Source organism: Lactuca sativa, chromosome 2 (genome assembly GCF_002870075.4).
Source record: "Lactuca sativa cultivar Salinas chromosome 2, Lsat_Salinas_v11, whole genome shotgun sequence".
NCBI lineage: Eukaryota > Viridiplantae > Streptophyta > Magnoliopsida > Asterales > Asteraceae > Lactuca > Lactuca sativa.
In genome coordinates, this window is record NC_056624.2 from 215,786,232 (window position 1) to 215,808,200 (window position 21,969).

Here is a 21,969-nt window from a genome sequence, read left to right on the forward strand (position 1 = left end):
AAGCAGTGGTATCAACGCAGAGTACTGTTTCTTTGTTTTGAACAAGATTTTTAAAGATTCTTTCAATGGCGTCATAATGTTGACTCCTTCAAAGTCAGCCCCCTTCATGTGAGTAAGTGAATTACGGAATCAACGGTTGTGTAGATTAGAGATTGGATTCACTTTCTTTCAGTTTTGTAATCAAAGTAAATAATCCGAAGCAGTTGGATTGTCGTTGGAATCAACAAATTAGATCGTTTTTGTTGCACAAATTGCAAAATTCCGCATACTCTGATCCCTTCAAACTCGACCCATTTTTTTCTCATAATGCAAAAACTTTAAGATGTGTTGCTTTTTGATGAACATATAGTGAGCGTTTCCATCGGTTTGAAGAAAAATATACGTTATATAAAATGATCAAAATCAAATAATAAGTTACAAAAATTACAAATAATAGAATCCCAACAAACTCAACTTGTGCACACAGTAATTTAGTTATTTAGTGTTCAATACATTCTAATATTAAGAAAACATATATTAATTGACTAACAAAAAAATCTTCTTATATATCAGTGAATTACTTAAAATATAAGATATAAACATTTTAATTTCTGTCCATTATTAACAATACTAACAGTATGTTACAAATGAAAATTGGGATAAGCTAAGAAACTCGGCTTACATGATTAATCAAGCAAAATAACAAGTAATAAACAATACATAGATTTCAAGCATTCACAATCCATGAAATACATGTGGATACACAACAGAGTCTAGAAATGATACACAACAAGGTTTTCAAGTATTGTAAGCAAATATGAAGCATACATGTACAAATACCAAACATACCCCCATAACATAACATGAGGGGTCTTCACTCTTCAGGTCCTTGGTGGTGGTGACATATCATCACCAGATCTAGATCTAGACCTAGACCTAGATCCAGATGGCGACCTTGCTGCTCTCCCAGATGACTTGTAGGGTGACCTCCTCCTACATATAGTACATACACAATCACATCGTAACCACCTTACTCCATTAACATTTTGAGAAATTAAAAACTTAAGTGCTTAACTCATACAGACATACCTATCAACATTATGATCATTAGCAGCAGCATCATCATAGCCTGGAGAATAAGATCTACGGCTACGATCATCATCAACCTGAGGCTCTCTTCTTACAGGTGGCGGTGATTCTGAGTAGTCACCACCTCGTCTTTTCGGAGCAGGCGAGTAGGACCTACATGGTAAAAATAAATTCACCATTTTTTTTTTAATAAAAATAATCGAAATATAGTTGACAAAAATAGCACCATAGAAATTAGTCAACTACCTTGACCGTTGACGGCTTCTAGAACCAGAAGGACGACGTGGGGACCGCGAATGTGACCGAGATCGCCCTCCTAAACAATTACAAATGAACAAATTAAAATCCAAACACAAAAAACAAAGCATCATGTTATGATGTTAACTTACCATGATGAGATCGCCTTCCTTCATACCCGGAAGATTCCCTAAATTAGTTTCCAACAACATAAATATCAGAAACCTTTATAAGGATTAGAATGTTAAGAATAAAATAAATAAAAAAATAATAACATGTGTTAATTAATGTTAACCTAGGCCTAGTTCTTCGGCGCATCTCCTCGGGTCTTTTTCTTGATTCGGAAGCAAGAACAACAGAAATCTCTCTACCAGCAAACATTCGTCCATTCATATGATATTGGGCCTCTCCAGCTTCATAAGCATCCACAAACTGCACAAATGCAAACCCACGTGGCTCCCTGCATAAAATTTAAAAAACAATTTTTCAAAGAAAATACCAAGTATGTTTAAAGTTTTTGCTAAAAATAAGAAACACCAACCAGTATGTGACACTAAGCGACAAAAGATTCTTCTAATTATATATACCTTTTCTTCTATAATCAAGTATGAATGGCAAATTGGCAACTTCAAAAGATGAAAGTGACTTCAAAAGTCTTCAGGTTTCTTGTAAATAAGTGTGATGAACTTGAAATCAACCTTGTCCACAAGTTAAAATTTGCCTCAACTTCTCTTCACAATCTTTTTTCCACATCAAAACTTGTAATGATTGTGTGATTATATAATGAAACATTCTTCTTTTGGTGAAAAAGTTAAGCAATGATAAACAACAGAAGAGCCTTCATCAATTGTGGGGCTTGGGCTTGTTTTAACTTCAAACCAACATACCCCCTGACAAACCAGGTCAAAACGTAACTCCCCATCAACATAAATTAAGAAAAAAAAAAAAAAAAAGACTCGTAAAACAATTTTTTTTTAAAAAAAAACCAAGAAAACTCACTCTTCTCCCTGCTACTATATTCTAATCACACGTGACATGCCTAGCTAGCGTGAATCCATATCAACAGACATAATCCAATTCATTTTGAGATTTTACTAATTTAATATCTTGATTTATGACATTTCATTTAAAACGGAGGTCAGATGCGCAAACCTACCCAGTGTAATAGTTCTTTGGGAGATAGACATCTCTGACCACTCCAAACCTTTCAAAGGGGACACGAAGCTCTTCTGGCCTACAAGTTCAATTAGAAAAAACACGATTAGATAATCACAGGGAATCCCAAAAAGCTGAGGTTAAACAACAATGGAAAAAGTGTTGAAGGTTTAAGATGGAAAGAGAAGGGTTTACCTGCAATTTAATGGAATATTACGAACCAAAAGACTGCCATGATTCTGATCCTTGTGCCTCCCTCGCTCACCACCATATGCCCTTCGGGGAGGGCTTCTTGGTCGACCTCCGTGTCCTCTATCTCTCCGTGGAGGACTGTGATACGGTGGACTATATCTTCGCATGGTTCAACCTCAGCAACTAAACTGTAGTAGAATACCTACTGTCAAGTTTCAGTAACTATACAATTAGGCAACTTGAGGATACCCTTTCAAGGAACATATAGTTCACATATAATTTTCAAATATAGAAAACGAAACTGAATCCAAGTTTCCAGAAATCTGAATATGAAAATAACAAACGTTATAATTTCACATCAATACAGAATTTTGTATTTTCTTAAGGACTTATCACAGCTTTGCCTCGGAACAAACGAAATCGAATCTTATAGATGTGTCCGGTTCACAATAAAATTAGTATCAGCAAAGTCTTCAAATTTTGAGGAATAATGTTACAAAATTAAAAGAAAAAAAAATCATATTCTTAGATTTGATTCGAATCGATAACTGAAAGTGCGAGAAGTTCAAACGTTTTAACCCTTTAACAAATATCAAGATTATTCTGAAATGATAAGGAAATCAAGATGATAAATTTACCTGAGAGATGACAAGAACGGGTCAGGAGATCGACAAGAAAAGAGATTGGTAGATCCAGATGCTCGATTTGAAAATTTTACAGCCTTACACTGTTTAGCCGTGCCCTAGAAGCTACAACTAGAAAGCGAAGTGGGCTTTAACTTTTTATTGTCCCGTTAGAATATCCATTTGAATGATGCGTACAAAACCCGGATTTCTTATCCGACCTTAATAAAACCGGTTATAAAGGAACCGGGATAAATCATCGAATTTATCCGGATTTTTAGATGGCTTTTTTTGGATTTTAGATAACCCCGTGGACTATATTTACCAGAGCAAATTACAAAATAGTCTTTGTGGTTTAGGTAATTTTTGGTTTTAATTTTTTATTTTAATTCGGCCCATTTTTATTGTAAGTTTTGGGTGTGCGTTTTGGCCTTGGTCATATACATATGTATATTCTTTTTAATTAGTATGATGATTATTGATTATTTGCTTATTGAGGAAATTGTTTAATAAACAACTGAGTCCCACACCCCAAACCTAGTCATCCTCGCCAACAACCTTTCATCTCCTTTCTTTCTTTGTCACCAACAACCTCTAGCACCTGACTAAAACCTTGTTTGTTTAGCTCTTAATGTCTCTTAAGATTCAGAGCGTTTGGCTAGCACTTAATTTATCATCTTAATTGGAAAAAAATGTCTGACCGAATCAGATGAAAACTCACGTCTGAAAAAAAAAAAAAGAGGACACGTATTTTTATTTTTCTAATCCCTACCTTCGCCTCTTCTCTCTGTCATCAAAGAACACCCGCCTTTATCTTTCTTTCTTCTCATCGACGCATCATTCTCGATCTGCTCGGCGTTCCTCTCTGCCATCGTGGGCGTCGTGTCCGGCTCCAACCGTTGAGCTACAACCCTCCAGCATCGTCGCCGACTGTTGCATCATTCCTCCGGTTGCTACACCATTCCTCCATCCTCAATCTGCTTATCTTCGATCTTCGGGTAATGTCTTCGATTTTCCTATTTCTCTTGCTATGTAATCGATTTTTGCTTGAAATCAGAGCTTCTTTCTTTTGCTAGCGCATGAAATCAGAGTTAACTTTTCCTTTGTTTTGTTGTTTTTGTTTCCTTTTGCTTTGCTTGAAATCAGGTAATGTCTTCGATTTTTGATTTTCCTACTTTACATAATCATCAAATTTGAAATCTAACATATATTTTTTTTTCTAAAATCAGAGATGAAATTAGATGTTACTTTTTTCTGTAGACGATACCCAGATGAAATTAGATGTTAATTTTTGTTGAAGACGATACCTAGTTGTAGCCACCATTATAAAGCCTTTGTTTTCGTGATTTCTTGTTATATGCTTGAGATTTCATTTTAGATTCCCAGGGGTACCTTGAATACCAGTCGTGGCATAAGTTATTTCACATTTGGGATGAACAATAAAGGACCTCACGTGAGAGTTCCTCATCACTTTACTTGATGTGTTGAATAGGTTGGAATGAAAGACTGGAGTTTTGAGGCAAGAATAAAAGAATGAAAGATTGTTTGTTTTTTGCATGTCAAGTTTTTAGTGAATGCAAACATTTATTTATAAATTGAATTTGTAAAAGATTATTTCTTGTTTAATGCAAGCCCTAATGTGGAATTTTTTGTAAATTTGTGTTTTAAAGTCATGAACATATGTAGTGGATTAAATGTTGATAAAAATTTTATATGTAAATGTGAATTTCTTAAGCTTTTGATGGATTTATTATTAATAATTATTATTTTTTAAACAAATGATAAAATGGTCATGTTTATCATTCAACATAAAAATTCAAATGTTTCAACCAAACAATATGTTAAATGTTAAGATCTTAAAATTTTAGAATTTCTTAGAAATTTAGACCTCTTAAAATTTCAGATCTTAATAATTCAGATTATGCCAAACAGCCCACAAATCTAACAAATAAATATCTTCATCACCATGAAACATCCTCACACTTAAAGCTTCAATGGAAAAATTGTAAAACCATTAGCAAAAAATTATCGCTGCCTCTTTTCAATATGCAACCCACCGACACTTTTCTTCAATTTGGAGTTGTCAACAAGTACAAAATGCCACTACCATCCCTTTTCTTTTGCTTTCTAATTTTTTTTACTTTCTCTTTTACTTTCCCTTCCTTTCCTTCCGTATACTTTCTTTGTAACCCACACCTAGTAAAAAATTGATGTAGTTACATATGTTTGGAGTAAATGAGCATACTCAAATAAGGTGATTATGAATGATGTTGTTAATTGCATAGCAATGAGGGAAGTTGGACAATATCTATAACAACGTATAAAAGATCGACCCATAGAGGATTTGAGAACCCAAAGGGAAGAGGTGTTTGAAAGGGCACTATTTACATTCTAATTATTTGAAGTAGAACAAGAAGGTTTAGATGAAGCGTGATTATCCTGTGTTTATGTGGGTTTAGATACACAATGGTCGATGGTGGTCATTTTATGTTAATGGAGTTTCGAGCTTTTAGTTTGGAAGGAATGGATAAAGGGGGTATAGGTTGACCTACCGGTTTATCAAACAAATATTTTAATAAGTAAATAACCAAACAACGTTAATTTAATTAAAAAAACTATACATAAAGACAATATAGTCTTTTTTTACATCTAGTATGACCAATTACACAATAAAAACATACAATACACGGTTGAGTTAAGAAAAAAAAAAGTTAGAAACCATTAGTGGAAATAATTGGAAGTAAATCCAATATCAATTTTTATTTGTATCCAATGGATCGAATTATATCATATCCATATATTCTATGACCCATTATGAAAATTTCGATTCAAGTTTACTTTTGACATTTAAAATTTTGGATCTAATTAGATCCGTTTTATAGTTGATTTGTAAAACAATGTAACAACATCCGATGTTTATTTTGTGGAGTTGGCTAAAAAGACATCTCATTTTTCTATTTAGACACCCTATTTGATTTTTAAGGTTTTTTTATTGGTTGAATTTGTATTGTTTTTTGAAAAAGTAAATTATAAATAATTTATTATAGATTGACTTTTAATAAAAATATTTATAGAATGTCTAAGGGGTGTCAATTTATCAACAACTTATTTTGTTCCTATTAGATTTCAGAAAATAATCTAATTTTATACGTTTCTCGATGAAAAAAATAATATTGTATACAATAAACAAAACAATATTGTATTCAATATACAAGTACTATTTTGCTTTTAGTCAATTTTTTTAATTTTTAAATTGATATGAAAAACTAATTTCCAACACTATTTATCTTTTATCGAATATATATTTGAATTCAAATAAAAATAGAGAAATTCGAACCAAATACAAGTTTTATTTGTTGTCTAATCAAACGCACTTCGATTGACTGATTGTGCAATGAGGCACCCAATACTAGTGTAAACTGTGACACTTCTATAAACAAACTTTAAAATTTTAATTTAATAACTTTGATCAAAGATATATATTTGATAAGTGATGCTAAAAATATTTCAGCACAATAGAAACCCTCGTTCTCAATGGCATCTTGCTCTGGCATCATGCCCAAAAGCACATCCTGAGTCCAGCGGCAGTACTATGGTGGCGGACGGTGGTGGCGGTGACAACAGTGACAATCAAATTTAAGATCTTAAAGACGATAATGGATGCCTTTACCCCCAACCCCCCATTTCAAGAGCTAAAAACATTCAAATTATTTACATCATTTGTTCTTCTTTGTTACACTTTCCAAGTTATACGTTAACGACTATACAAGGACTCTGCAGTCTGCATGCACTCCCTTTTTTAAACCCTACCTCCATTAGAAGCCACCGGTCGCCGGCAACCAGAATTTTTGTTGCCGATCTGTTTCCGAACCGATTCTTTTCTACAATTCTCCGACGCTTTCTGCAATTCCTGAAGGTGTTCCAACGTTTTCACCAACTCCGCAGCACTCGGCCTGTACTTAGGTTCTCTCGCAAGACACTTCATTGCAAGAATTGCAGCTCTCATGGCAACATCCGAAGAATACTGACCGTCGATCCGCTGATCAATGATTTGAAGAATCCTTCGTTTGCTGATCAAATAAGGCTTAACAAAATCCACGAGTATTTGTTCATTAGATGGACGATTCTTGTCTATGCATCGTCTTCCCGTCAAAATTTCAAGAAGAACCACCCCAAAACTGTAGATATCGCTTCTCTCAGTCAAGTGACCTTCATCCAAATACACAATTTACATCAGATCAATACAAACAAGATCGATTCACACCAAAATATTCCAAAAATTAGGTCAAAAATAGATTACCTGTAGCCATGTACTCTGGAGCTGCATATCCGTAAGTCCCCATGACCCTTGTAGACACATGACTTTTCCCATCGATTGGCCCGTCTTTTGCCAACCCGAAATCCGAAAGTTTTGCGTTGTAGTTCTGGAAAATTGTATAAAAGTCAAACTTGTAAGAAATATATGACAAAGGGTGTTAACAGGAATGAATTTGAGATACATACAGAATCAATCAAGATATTGGAACATTTGAAATCGCGATATATCACTTTTGCATCTGGACTATGAAGGTATGCAAGCCCTTTCGCAGCACCAAGAGCAACCTTCAATCGGAGGTTCCATGAGAGAGGTTGAAAGTAAGAACTCCCTGTTTCAAATTTCAATGATGAATTGAAATAAGATTTCTGACGAAAATTTGGGCGGATGGATGAATAATGGGAAGAAACTGAAACTGAAACTTACTTCTGAAAAGATGGTTTTCCAAGCTGCCTCGAGACATGAACTCGTATACAAGAAGTCTTTGGTCATCCTCTAAGCAGTAACCGATTAGTTGTACAAGATTTGGATGATGTAGCTGCCCCAAATAGTTGATTTCTGCCTGTTATTACAAAATTCCATGGAGTATTTGATTTTGATCCAATCATCCAATATTAATGAAGTAAAGAAGATGGGTGAGTTTTTATAGTTTATACTTACCAACCATTCTTGGTGACCTTGAAGGCCTTCTTGATTTAATCGTTTGACAGCAATAACAGTGCCAGTTCCAGGCTTAGCAGCTGAAAGCGAGTGTTCATCTATCCAACCCTTGAAAACTAAACCGAAACCACCTTCTCCCAATACACTATCAGGACGGAAGTTTCTGGTGGATGTTCTAAGCACATTGAAACTAAACGACTTCAAATTTGGTGACTTTAATATCTCAGCTTGGCTCCGAGGGCTATGTAGTACTGTTGCAGCGGATAAAACCTTTTTACAGTCAAGTTCAGAGCTTTCTGTTTTCGACCAAACACAGAAACAAGAACTCATTTCAATCTCCTCGTTTTCCCTTTTGATATATAATATATAAGTCGCTGGTTTGCCTGTAAATGAGAAGACAAGGAGGGAGACTGTGTGGGGTTTAATTTGTTTGATGAAGAATCAGTTTTGAGATTGTGAAAAGAACTGAGTGTGGAATTATATCAAACAGGTGGTGGGTGTGAACGGGTTGGCTTCACGAGAACCTTTCCAGAAGAAAAGAAAGCCAATGACAAAGAGAGTTGACTTGTCTCCATTAAATTTTCTCTGCAACTTGCTTTGTCCATGAAAGACATATCAATAGTCAAGAATTAAACAAGTCTATACATTTTCAAATGTAAAAGAAAGTTGATTATTTAATTTGGTAATCCAAGTAGGCGGATCTTAATTAATACTGGGAAATGGAGGAATCTAACACACAGTTTAATAATTGGATTATAAAAGTGACACTAGGTTCTTTAGTTTAAACGAAAATCAGGAAAAGACAGAGCAACCTTTTCAAGATCCATTGAGCCGAGTCGGTTGCTTGATTCGAGTTTAACTGTTTCAGACATCCTTATCATCTCGATCATCTTCAGGGCATACTTGATTAACTATTAGTCTATTATTGTTAATTTTCATCTTGATTAAATAAACAGTATTTTCATACAACGTTACAGACTAAACCATATTGTTAATTTAAAAACATCTTCACTTTATTTTATTTTCATTATATATCTAATTTTCTTTTTGATATCATATTTAGTTAGCGTTTTAGTTATATTATTATACCAGGAAAAAATGTTTAAATAGCAGAAATCTGAAAATATATGATTTTTATAATATTTATTCTTAAATTAATAACATATATTTGTCAACGTTCTAATTCTTTTGCAACCACAAACAAGATCTAAAATAAAGAACAAAGACCACTTGTCAAACAAAGTTTTACCAAAGATTACAATATAAAAGAACCAAAGGTAATCCAAAAACATATCAAAAGAGTTCACTGTTCACCATAGATTCTTAAAACATACCAAAAGAGGTCACCGTAGATTCTTCAGGCACGAACTATTGTGGGCAAGTACAAAGGGCAAGGTACTTTAAATTGAAAGCCATGACGTCACCAAAACACAACACCATATACATTTCAATTTTAATAGATAGTATAACATATGAGGCAATGAGATACTGTGGGCAAGATACAATTACAAATGGCAAAGTGCTTTAGTCTAATTCCAACATAAAGCCACACCGGTGAACATCCTTCTCCCTTAAAAGTCACCCAACCCATCCCCTCCCCTTGTGTCAAGGAGAAAGGTGCCAAATCCGGAGGATTGGACCTGTGCAGATGTAATTATGTGGAAAAAAACTTCACAAAGATAGAAAACCTCACACCAAGCTCACGCCAATCAAATTATACCCGTGGATTTCACCATGTGAAAAAAGTACTCATAAAACTAGGGATCATCATTTGGATTGGACTGGACTGGGCCGACTCTTCAACCGGACCGGTTTTACAAAAACTGATCGACCTTGGACCAGACTTGTTAAGGCTTACCAGGTTCAAGTTTGGTTCCCGGTTCTTGGATGTAAAAATGAACATTTGGACCGGACCGAACCGGTCTTCTCTTGGACCGGACCTGTTTTGCAGAAATTTGTGGACCTTGGACCGGGCCTATTAAGACTTATCGCGTCCAAGTTTAGGCCCGGTTCTCGGTCCGAATATCCAAATACTCATCCCTACATCAAACACATTTATAATTGGTGTGAATGGTGGGGATTAATAATTGGTGTTTTTTGGGTTTTGTCTGTATTTTAAATATAGAATTTTATACGTACAACATTTGTGTAACTTATAATAAAAATGTAAGATTACATAAAAAAATTATAACGAAAAGTCAACCAAGTGTATAGTTTTAATAGTATCTAGATTTCTATATAAGGTAATATAGATAGATTCATAGTAATTTGCCAGTAAAAATAAAAACTTGTGGCCCATAAAACTTCGGACAACAACATTTTGTTGACTTTTTTCTACAACTTATTTGACTACAACTCGACAAGGCTCGAGTCCACCATGCAATGAATTTTCCTTTAAAGCAATGTTTTCGGTCAAATAGAATGATTAATACTAGAGTTAATTACAGTTTTGGTCCCTGTTGGCATCGTTTTGAAATTTTAATCCAAGTTTTAAAATTTTGACATATTTGGCCCTCATAGTTGGAAAATCTTGCAAGGTTATCCCTGGTCTAGGAACCAATCTTGGAAGACTTTCCAATAATGAGGACTAACAATGTCAAACTTTCAAAAATTGGACCAAAACTACAAAACAATGCTAATAGCACGTACCAAAAGTGTATTTACACTTAATATTTTATATTAGGCCGAGTGGTATACATTGCACGACGAGGTTCAAGGTATACGTGGCAACGGACCACGACTATGCACATCATCCCGGTCGATCGTGGTTTGTCTGTTTCATGATGGTTCATTGTCCGGGCCACGAGTAGCAACACCCAATGAGGGCTCTTCTTTTTTTGACCGGCTGACTAGCCTTTTTAACGGCCGAAAATTTGATATATATATATATATATATATATATATATATATATATATATATATACACACATAAAATACACACAACATTTTCACAACCAAAAACCACGGATCCCAACCAAAATACCCTTCTAAACTTTAGAAATTGCAAACCCGATAACGCTTTTGCATTATATACAACCCCTCGTCAATTCCCGACAATGGAATCACCTCAAGGTGGTTTTGTTTTTTTCTTAACAACCATAATAGTATCATCATAAAATAAAATCATCAAACATGTATCTCAAAATCTCATAAAATTCGTCGACATATAATTGTCTCATATAAAATATCAGAGTAAGCCCCCAGGCTAATAAACTGTGGTGTGTGTCATGCCATCAACTCGAGCCCTTCCATTTGCTAACTGAAGTATCTGTAACCAAAACTAAAACTGTAAGCACGAAGCTTAGCGAGCTTCCCCAAACTACCACATACCATACAAAGCACATATAACAAATAACACAACTTTGGGACTACTCCCAACAGCATCGGGACGAATCCCGGCATCGGATTACCCAACATCGGACTCCTGTCCGGCATCGGGCTCACCCCAGCATCCAACAGCATCGGGCATCGGGCTCACCCCGACATCGGGATTACCCCGACACATACATAACATAATCACATAATCTGCATCGGGCTTGCTCCAGCATCGGATCGAAGCCCGGAACAAATAACATATAACACATAAACTAGCATACATCAGGCTTGCCCTGAAACACATAATACATGGCATGTTGACTAACATACATCGGGCTTACCCCGGAACATTTAACACATAACATATAACATAATCGCATATACTGCATCGGGCTTGCCTGACAACGGACCGAATTCCGGAACACATAACATATAACATGTATACATGCATGAATCACAAAGACATCAAGCATACTTAACTACTTCTCGGGACCGCCCTGGCATCGGACCGAAGTCCGGTAACATATTAACTGCATTGGGCTAACCTCGGCATCGGGCTCACCCCGGCATACTCTACTACTTAAACGGGCCGACATTGGTGCCTTAGACTCGTTCCTACTGGAGGAAAACTCACCTCACACTGTTGAAGTCCCGCTGACAAAACCCTAGCTGTTGGATGACAGATTCCCGAATCTGTCAACATCAAAATAACACATAATTAATAATTGGGTTCTAACATATAACCATAAGTCCATGCTTGGGGTAAAAGACTGCTTTACCCCAATCTTAGCTTGATCCAATCCCAAGTCCCAATCCAAAGGCCCAACAGTCAACTATAAGTCAAAGCCCAACATATGGCCCGATTTTCCAAATTGGGCCCAAACCTTTACATGGTCATAATTAAAGGCCCAACTACTTAGTCCAGTCCAAACATTTGGCATTTCTAATGGCCCAATATCATATAACCATTAAGACCCAATCTATGGCCCATCTATGGCCCAATTTTCCAAATTAGGCCCACACCCTCATATGAGCCTTACCCTAAAGTCCATCTAAATATTCTAGTCCATTTGCTTGCTCTTGGATGGTCCATTATTATCCCAATCACCAAGGCCCAATAGGAAGGCCCAACTCAAAGTCCAAGTGAAATTAGGGTTTCACATAAAATGACAATTAGGGTTAAGTGTTTCTCACTTAACCCATTAAGGACTGAATCCATTAAGTCCTTTACTCTACTAGATAAATGATACGGAGTAATTGGGCTTAATACACAATCCAATCCTAATTGCCCAAAAGTGTATCCCAATGAATCCAAGGCCCAAGTATCAAGAATTAGGGTTTTCTAAACCCTAATTAGGGTTTCCCACCCAAACATGGCCCAATAGGCCCAAAACTAATCTTTAATCTCATTAGGGTTTTGCTAGGTCCATTAGGGTTTTGCTAGTGAGGCACCACCCACCACCACATCGGGTAGTGGCGGGTCAACGGCGGTTCATGGTGGCGTCCACCACCTTACTTTGGTGGTTATGGTTCTTTTCATTACTCTTTTGATAATTGCAATTACAAAGCTTTTAATCCAAATATAAACACACACACACACTAACAACTCTAACACACACATCCACCCTAGTGGTGGCCGGTGGCGGCGGTGGCTATTCCCGACTTTCCGGCTAGACAAAACGCCCCATACATAATCTAGCACACACACCACATGAGATAACACACATTAAAACGAAATCACACACTCACAAAATCTCACAACCACCACCACGGCGGCTGGTGGTGACATGGCTCGACAGGAGGAAGTAGAAGCGGCGGCAGGCGGAGGTTTGCATCGACAGTCACCACCTCATGGTGGTGGCGAGTTTCCTTGAGTCTTGGCCTATCAACACATGACCACCTGAGAATGATTGTCGCGAGTCCAACACCAAAGCGCACCCCGACCTCAGCCACCCTCATGGTGGCGCAAGGCAGTTGAAGAAGAATACCAGCCACAACAGCTGCCTAGAGTAGCTGCTACGGCGACATTACAGTGGCAAAAGAAGGCGAAGGAGAGCACGACGGTCCGACCGGTCCACAAGAGCAGCAAGTTGCCGAACATTGCGGTTTACAGCCTTGTCAACAGAACATGGCGGAAGAAGAAGAAGGAAGCACGCAGAGGCGGCTCAACAGCGGTACGACAACGACATCAGCTCTAGTGGCCGGAGATGGCGGCTCGTTGGTCAGAGAAGCAATGTAATAGTGGCAGTAACACCCTCGCCGGCAGATGGGATGGCCTGTAACGTCCCAAAAATACGAGCCAAAAATTTCATTTTTAAAACATATACTTAGCTAACATTAGAAATAAAACGTTCACCGATCATAGCATTTCATAAAAGTTATCACATGTCTTGAAAAACATTTTATAAAAACATAATATCGTCAGAGTACAAATTCCCAGGAGGATCTCATAGTGCGGAATACAAGGCATGTGTGTGATGGGCCGCTACCGCGCCAGCTCCTTCCCCTTCGAAGAAGAGGTACCTGAAACCAAAACTGAAAACTGTAAGCACGAAGCTTAGTGAGTTCCCCCAACATACCACATACCATACAATCACATAACATACATATATTGTCAGGCATATCTGGGTGCCCAACCTACCCCTTCGGTCCTCTCGAACGGATATTTTCTAGTATATCTGGGAGTTGGCCTCCACTTCGGTCCTCTCGACCGGATACTGACCAGTATATCTGGGAGCTTGCCTCCCCTTCGGTCCTCTCGATCGGGTACTGACTAGCATATCTGGGTGCTGGTCTCCCCTTCGGTCCTCTCAACCAGGTACTGGGGACTATTTCACCTCCTACTACTACCACATAACACATATATCACGTAATCTATCTAGCATGGTTGGGCATGACCACCCCTTCTGTAACGCCTGCAGATCCGGGCTAGTCAATTTAGAGGCAATAGGGGTCGAAAACGACTTTTCGACAAAAAGATTATTTAGAATAAATAATCTTAACCAAGTTGTAGAATATGTCACAAGGTTTCCGTACATATAAAGAACGCCGAAATCCGAGTTATAACGAAGAAGTTATGACCCGTCGAAGTTTCGCGTCGGAACCGGCACGGCGCCGGGAAGCGTAAATAGTAAATTTATGATAGAGCGAGATTTAGATTTAGCGCTCTAAACGAAAGTCGTATAATATGTTAAACTAAGAACTTCGATAAAAAGAACGCCCAAATCTGACTTCGTATGAAGAAGTTACGATTTTTCGAAGTTTCGGATTAGCAGTGTACAGTCCGAAATTCGAATATTAGATCGAGCGATTTTTAGCCGACACAACCTAAACGAGAATTGAAGATCTCATTATTAGTAGCGTAACAATAAAAAGACAGACGAAAATGGACATCGGATGAAGAAGTTATGAGATTTTAACGGACCAATCTTGTCCCGACCTGTTAAAAATATAACTTTAAAAATAAAGTCAAAATTAGCCGACGGAGTCTAAATGAAAGTTGTAGAGTACGTCTCCACCTACGCGTGGATATAAATAACGTCAAAAACGGAGTTCATATGAACGAGTTACAAATTATAATAGCATATTTACGTATTAAAATAAAGTATAAATCATATATACGTACACATATATATACATATGTATATATCATTAGAAAGGTATCGACGATGCGGTCATTATAAGACTAATGTTGAGTTCTTTCGACATTAGTTTAGTGCAAATATCATTAAATCTATTTAAAATAGTATTATAAAGGGGTGTTTAGTTGTTTATATAACTATAAGGTCATTAAGTAATTATGAAGGGTAGTTTTTGTAAATTCAATTACTATAAATAAGAGGCTTAGGCTCTCATATTTCTTGCACCATTCTCTTGATTCAAGAGTCTTTCTCTCCTTATCCCCCGAGCATTTCGGTCCCTCGTGATTCGACTTCTCTTTCTGTAGTTTTAGTATAGTAAGGTGAGCGCTGAAGCGCTGCACGAATCTTTCTTAGAAAGATTCAGCGACGAAGTTCTGCCCCTACAGAGCCCGACTCCTAGCTAAAATCCCCTTGTAAGTAAGTTATGCTTACCCTATTTTAAATATAGTTTATATTTAAAATTAGTATTGTTATTATAATAAATATTTGAGCTATTATTATGACTTATATAAGTGTCGTTATAATATCTTTTTAACTACTCGCGGTACGGGGAATCTGGTTTAAAGGGCCGCATAGGGTTGTTGGATTTCAGAAGTGCTATATGCCAAAATGGTCCTGCCCTCCGGTGTTTTATGTCTGGCCCCTGTCTGTACATAATGGTTGGAAAGTATTGTTTAAACGCTTATATAATAATAATAATAATAATAATAAGACTAATAATTAGTCACGGTAAATATTAGACTAAAATCTAGTGGTAATAATACTAGGTTTCGTCGAAGGAAATTATTTTAAAGTAAACGAAGCGCTGTCCGAGTACCGAGTCACCACCTTCTCAAGTGAGTGCATAGTTACTTTCATCTTACACATAGATATGAAGTATTTTATATAAACTACGTGCTATATGTACACATTATCTGAATACTTGCTGTCTATGCTGGTTGAACGTTTTATACATGTTTTAAAGGACTTAAACTGTATCTGTATTTTATATATACGAAAATGTTGGGTATGAGATGGGTAGATGAATGATGAGAGATAGAAGATGACGTGAGTATACATTGGCAGCTACAGACTTAGTGCCTATGGGACAAACACCGGTAGCTATGGACTTAGTACCTTTTAGACGTTGGTAGGTATGGATTTAGTACCTGTAGGAATTGGTAGCTATGGACTTAGTACCTGTTGAACATTGGTAGCTATGGACTTAGTACCTATTAGATAAAGACTGGTAGCTATGGATTTAGTACCCGATGAATAGACTATAGCAGCTATGGAATTAGTGCTTTATGAACGAACATTGGCAGCTATGGATTTAGTGCCAGTCCCATAACCCTGGAAGTAAGGGACTTCGGAATAAACGAATGAAGGATAGATGACTCTTAGGTTAAATCCTTAAAGAGTAAAGAAGATAATGGGGATGGGTAATTGGGTTGATTGTTTGATTGAACATAATAATTATATTATTGTGGGTTGAAAAACCTATGTACTCACCAGGTTTCCCAACCTGACCCACTCAGTTTATGTATATCACAGGTGACGAAGTGAAGTGACATTACACTGAGAGATTTAAAAGAGATGTAGATCACTAGTGTAAATCATTGTAAGTCTGTTTATGCTTATGTTTCGGTATTAACGATGACATCCCAAACATTTTAAAATGAAATAAATACGTTTCTTCAAAAATGTTTTAATAACGTATTTACCATGTTTTTCTGGGAACAAATTCCGCAACCTTTTTATAAAATGAAGTACTCTGATTTTTATAAAGCATAAACAAAATCGGTCTTTTCTGGCCGTGATTTTGGGGATGTCACAGTTGGTATCAGAGCATTAGTTTAAGCGAACTAGGGACATGGATTTATTTCTAGACTTAAACTTAGAATGCTAAGCGATGATTGTGAGGTGTGAGCACTAGCTTATTTTAGGAATGGTGCCTAAATTGCTTTTATGTGCTAAATGATTAGTTATGTTATAGTTTGATCGGATCTATGGTCTGTTGCCGACCGGATCTGAAAACCTCATGTGTTTAGGATTCTAAACATACGAATACGATATTAGAACTAGCATATAAACGTTTCGGAGGGATAAGGATGATTTAAACGTCAATCCTAAATAAAGATCTAGATTCGCCTTATTCGGTGTATAGATCAAGATGGCAAGGACCCGCTGCTACTCGACGAGTTAGGTTCGTTGACTCGTCGAGTAGCTTCTAAAATAAGAAGGAAAAATAATACTTTAAATGCGCACCAGGAACGGGGCGTTACAACTCTCCCCTACTTATCTTAGACTTCGTCCTCGAAGTCTGCTACTGAATCTGAAAATAACTCCGGGTAATGCTCTCTCTCATCTCCTCCTCGGTCTCCCATCCCATTCCGAACCCTCCCGATGCTGCCACTGCACCTTCACTAGCCGAACCACCTTTTTCCTCAAGGTCTTTGTCTTCCGATCCAAGATCGCAACAGGTCTCTCGATGTAATTCAGGGTGCTATCAACCTGAATATCCTCCAAGGGTACAACTGCTGACTCATCCACCAAACACTTCCTCAACTGAGAAACATGGAAAGTGTTGTGGATCTGGCTAAGCTCTACTGGAAGGTCCAACCGATACGCAACCCGACCCACCCGGGCCAAAACCCTAAAAGGACCAATAAACTTGGGGCCCAACTTGCCCCTCTTTTGGAACCTGAAAACACCCTTCCAGGGTGATACCTTCAGGAGGACCATATCGCCCACCTGAAACTCCAAGTCCGAACGCCTCCTGTCGGCGTACCTCTTCTGCCGACTCTGTGCAGTCTGCAATCTTCCACGGACCTACTGGATCAACTATGTGGTCTTGAGCACCGCCTCGGTACTCCCGATGACTCGCTGACCGACCTCGCCCCAAAAAATCGGGGTCCTACACTTTCTCCCGTAGAGCATCTCGAAAGGAGGGCGGTCAATACTAGTGTGGTAACTGTTGTTATACGAAAATTCCGCTAATGGAAGATACGTATCCCAACTGCCACCAAAATCTATGACACATGCCCGAAGCATGTCCTCGAGAGTCTGAATCGTCTTCTCGCTCTGCCTGTCCGTCTGGGGGTGGAAAGTGGTTCTAAAATGAAGACGAGTCCCCATCTTGTCATGAAACTGCTTCCAAAACCTGGAAGTAAAACGGACGTCTCGGTTTGATACTACTGATACACGCACCCCATGCCTTGCCACAACCTCGCGCACACAGATATCGGCTATCTTATCGGCCGATATGCTCTCCTGAATTGGTATGAAATGTGCGCTCTTGGTCAGTCGATCCACTATGACCCAAATCGAATCAACTTCACGTGCGGTCCTGTGGAGCTTAGTGAAGAAATCCATAGTGATATCCTCCCATTTCCACACAGGAATGTCTAACGGCTACATCTTGTCGTGGGGTCTTCTAGTGTTCTACCTTGACCTTCCTACAGGTTAAGCATTTCTCTACGTACCAGGCTACGTCCCGCTTCATGCAGGGCCACCAATAATCGGGTCGAAGATCTCTATACATCTTCGTCGCCCCTAGATGGATGGACAACCGGGACTTGTGGGCCTCATCCATCAACACCTTCTGTACTCCTCCCCAATACGACACCCAGACTCTCCCATGAAGGGTCAACAATCCTCGAATGTCATAATCGAAAGAAGCTACTCGGCCCACAATCCTCTCACACTTCTGCCTCTCCTCCTTCAGGCCCTCGACCTGTGCCTCTCTAATCTGCTTCAACAATGGAGTAATCACCGACATCCTCAGACATATATCTCTGATCGGTGTCGCCATCGCCTTGCGGATCAGGGCGTCGGCCACAACGTTGGCCTTTCCCGGATGATAAAGGATCTCACAATCGTAGTCCTTTACCACATCTAACCATCGACACTGCCTCAACTTGTAACATCCCAAAAAACAACCCAAAAATTTTTGTTTGAAAACCTTACTAAACCATAATATTAGATATCAAAAGATAAAAACCATGAATCGTGTATCTCAAATGTCATAATAAATTATCAAATCAAAACTAGTGTCAAGATCATATCAAAATATCAAAGTCAGTCTCCCAGGCTAAACTGTGGTGTGTGTGCCATGCCATCGTCCCGAGCCATTCCCTTTGCTAGCTGGAGTACCTGTAACCAAAACTTAATCTGTAAGCACGAAGCTTAGTGAGCTCCCCCAAACTACCACATACCATACAATAACATATAAACACATATTGGGCCTTGCCCACTGCATCGGACCGAAGTCCAGAAACTGCATCGGACTGAAGTCCGGAACTAACCAGGGCCTTGCCCACTGCATCAGACTGAAGTTCGGAACTGACCAGGGCCTTGCCCACTGCATCGGACCAAAGTACGGAACTGACTGGACATAGCATAACATAATCATGACATATAGTATGAACACATATACTGCATACTGCATCGGACCATAGTCCAGAACACATAACACATACCATGCTTGTATCACAAAGACACAAAGCATACTGAACTACTGCTTCGAACCAAAGTCCGGAACTACTGCTAAATAAACGGGCTGGCATTGTGTCCGTAGACCCGTTCCTACTGAAAGGAAACTCACCTCGTAAGGCTGGCTGCTAAAATGCTGCTCGGGAACTATCTGACTGCTACTCCGGTAACTCCCCGACTATAATTCCCAAAAGACACTTAATCAAACATTGATAACTAATCTTAAGGTAAAATGACTATTTTACCCCTGGCCAAAGTCAACAATCCGTTGACCTCACTCGCCGAGTTGGGCCGCCAACTCGTCGAGTCCCTATCTTTCCTTCTACTCCCCTTCCCGACTCTACTCGTCGAGTTTAACCAAAACTCAATGAGTTATCCTTCTTTACTGATATCCTGCCAACCTTCATCCGACTCACTGAGTTATATGATCAACTCGTCGAGTTCACCTTCACGTAAGAACACGTCCAATATGTGACTCGCCGAGTTGTATGAACAACTCGTCGAGTCTGTTCTTACGGGTAAGGAGATTACCTTGGACTCACCGAGTCAGGGCGTAGACTCGCCGAGTCCCTCTACACTCTGACCCATGTCTTAACTCACTGAGTCTTTACTCCACTAACTAAACAGACTCGCTACTACTAAACAGGGAATCTAAGACCCGTGACCTGACTCGCCGAGTTCTTTGCATGCAGTTTCTATTCAGTCGATTCTAATCAGTTTTAGTGTATCCAATTCATAGATATGGGTTTCTAGGACTATCTGAACACGTAAAGTTGCTAACTTTACGTGTATCTATGATGCAATGAAGTAATAACGCTCAAACTTGGCTATTAGGGGGGGGGGGGGTTACTTTACTAGAACAAAGCCATGGCTGCCAAAAGGTGGCCTTCTTGAGCTCCTAGAACTCAAGAGAGGCTAGATCCGAGATATGGCTTGATTACAAAGCTTCATCACTAGAGATTTGGGGTTTTTGAGCTCAAAACCATCAATTTGGGGACAAACTAGATCTAGCAATTCAATAACCAATATGAAAGCTTTATTACAAGAAAGGATGGCCAAAGAGGAGTATAATCTAGATCTACTTCTTCTTCCTTGAGTTCTTCCACCTTCTCCTTCTTCTTCTTGCTCAACAATGCACCAAGATTCCTTCACAAGGGCAAATATCACGTACACACACTTCAAGGAGGCTAGGGTTTCGGTAATAAGTCTCTGAGAGGTGAAGGAGGCTGGTTTGGATCTATAATGGTGTTTAAATAGGGTACACATCCTGAAAATTAGGGCTTCATCTAGACTGGCGGACTCGCCGAGTCCAGAATATGGACTCGTCGAGTCTCCACGCCAACATCACGTGCTGACCCGCTGCTACTCGACGAGTTAGGGCCACTGACTCGTCGAGTAGCTTCTGAAATAAGAAGGAAAAATAATACTTTAAATGTGCACCAGGAACGGGGCGTTACACAGACCACTCATACTAAATCATCATTGTTGAACCCAATCCACTTATCCCTCAACTGACTACTCAACTTTTGATAACTCGAGGTTTCCACTGGAAAAAAAAGTCACAAACTCCATTACCCTTGTAGCTTACTTATACTCGGCCAAGGCTATGCTGATCCCGCTGTGAATGACTTGTCACTTCCCATTCAACCAACTATTCCGTCCGTATCTACAACCTAAAACACAAATACTAACACTGCCCAAACGCTAGAACTGTCTGAACATTGAATTGCCTGAAGTAGTATGTTGCCACACGGCTGCTTTCCAGAATCTACCGAGACTTTCTTGGTCTCAGTTCATTTGTCGGTCCTTTGAAATACTGGGTTCCGGCCCGGCTGCGGAGCCAAAGGGCTCTCACTTAGTCGCCTCACACGACTTTTGAACGAAATCCTTCTCTGGAACTAGTTGCAACTAGTTATCATGCCACTGTCACTGTAACAACTTTCTGATCTAACCGATTGGTTCCATGTGTCGAATCCTGACGTCACCAAACCTAAGGCTAAAAGTGATTGCTACATGACCATTGGTAGCCTTATGTCATGAATGACCTTAAGCAGTCCACTGCTTCCTTGCTCTCATATCCGTAGTGGCGCTTCTACAATCTTATCACTGGCTTAACCAGGTCTAATCCGTTTAGGTAATTCCGAAATCCAATCCGTAGATTTCCATATCCTCACTACTACACCTGAACTGGTGGGTACTACTGTTCCTTCTGCGTCCTAACAACGCACCCATGCTATCTACCAACCTAGTGAATGCTATGGCTACACTCGCAGACTTGCAACACTCTATC

At 38.8% G+C, this 21,969-nt stretch overlaps 2 protein-coding genes and 1 long non-coding RNA gene across 5 annotated transcripts; 1 reads left to right on the forward strand and 2 right to left on the reverse strand.

The window, feature by feature from the left end:
• Positions 1–679: 679 nt before the first annotated feature.
• On the reverse strand, positions 680–3,448 carry LOC111905749 (serine/arginine-rich SC35-like splicing factor SCL30). Of its 3 annotated transcripts, none has more exons than XM_023901481.3 (8): positions 3,291–3,448; positions 2,656–2,840; positions 2,462–2,539; positions 1,601–1,765; positions 1,458–1,495; positions 1,315–1,384; positions 1,069–1,221; positions 680–972 (listed from the first exon to the last, which is right to left on the reverse strand). In XM_023901481.3, exons 2-8 carry the CDS (start codon positions 2,817–2,819, stop codon positions 861–863), a joined length of 780 nt encoding a protein of 259 aa, XP_023757249.1. In that variant the 5' UTR covers positions 2,820–2,840; positions 3,291–3,448; the 3' UTR covers positions 680–860. The 3 variants fall into 3 exon arrangements, with proteins under 3 accessions (XP_023757249.1, XP_023757248.1, XP_023757246.1); XM_023901480.3 differs by having other exon boundaries at positions 2,656–2,857; XM_023901478.3 differs by having other exon boundaries at positions 2,656–2,854; positions 3,291–3,447.
• An 82-nt stretch (positions 3,449–3,530) lies between these two features.
• On the forward strand, positions 3,531–5,009 carry LOC122196547 (uncharacterized). Its single transcript, XR_006188560.1, has 2 exons — positions 3,531–4,273; positions 4,768–5,009. It is a non-coding gene; the product is annotated as an uncharacterized LOC122196547 (long non-coding RNA).
• Positions 5,010–6,703: 1,694 nt separating this feature from the next.
• Positions 6,704–8,973, reverse strand: LOC111905748 (receptor-like cytoplasmic kinase 176). The gene is made up of 5 exons (XM_023901477.3): positions 8,251–8,973; positions 8,017–8,152; positions 7,779–7,921; positions 7,576–7,699; positions 6,704–7,484 (listed from the first exon to the last, which is right to left on the reverse strand). Exons 1-5 carry the CDS (start codon positions 8,578–8,580, stop codon positions 7,075–7,077), a joined length of 1,143 nt encoding a protein of 380 aa, XP_023757245.1. The 5' UTR covers positions 8,581–8,973; the 3' UTR covers positions 6,704–7,074.
• Between the last annotated feature and the right edge of the window lie 12,996 nt (positions 8,974–21,969).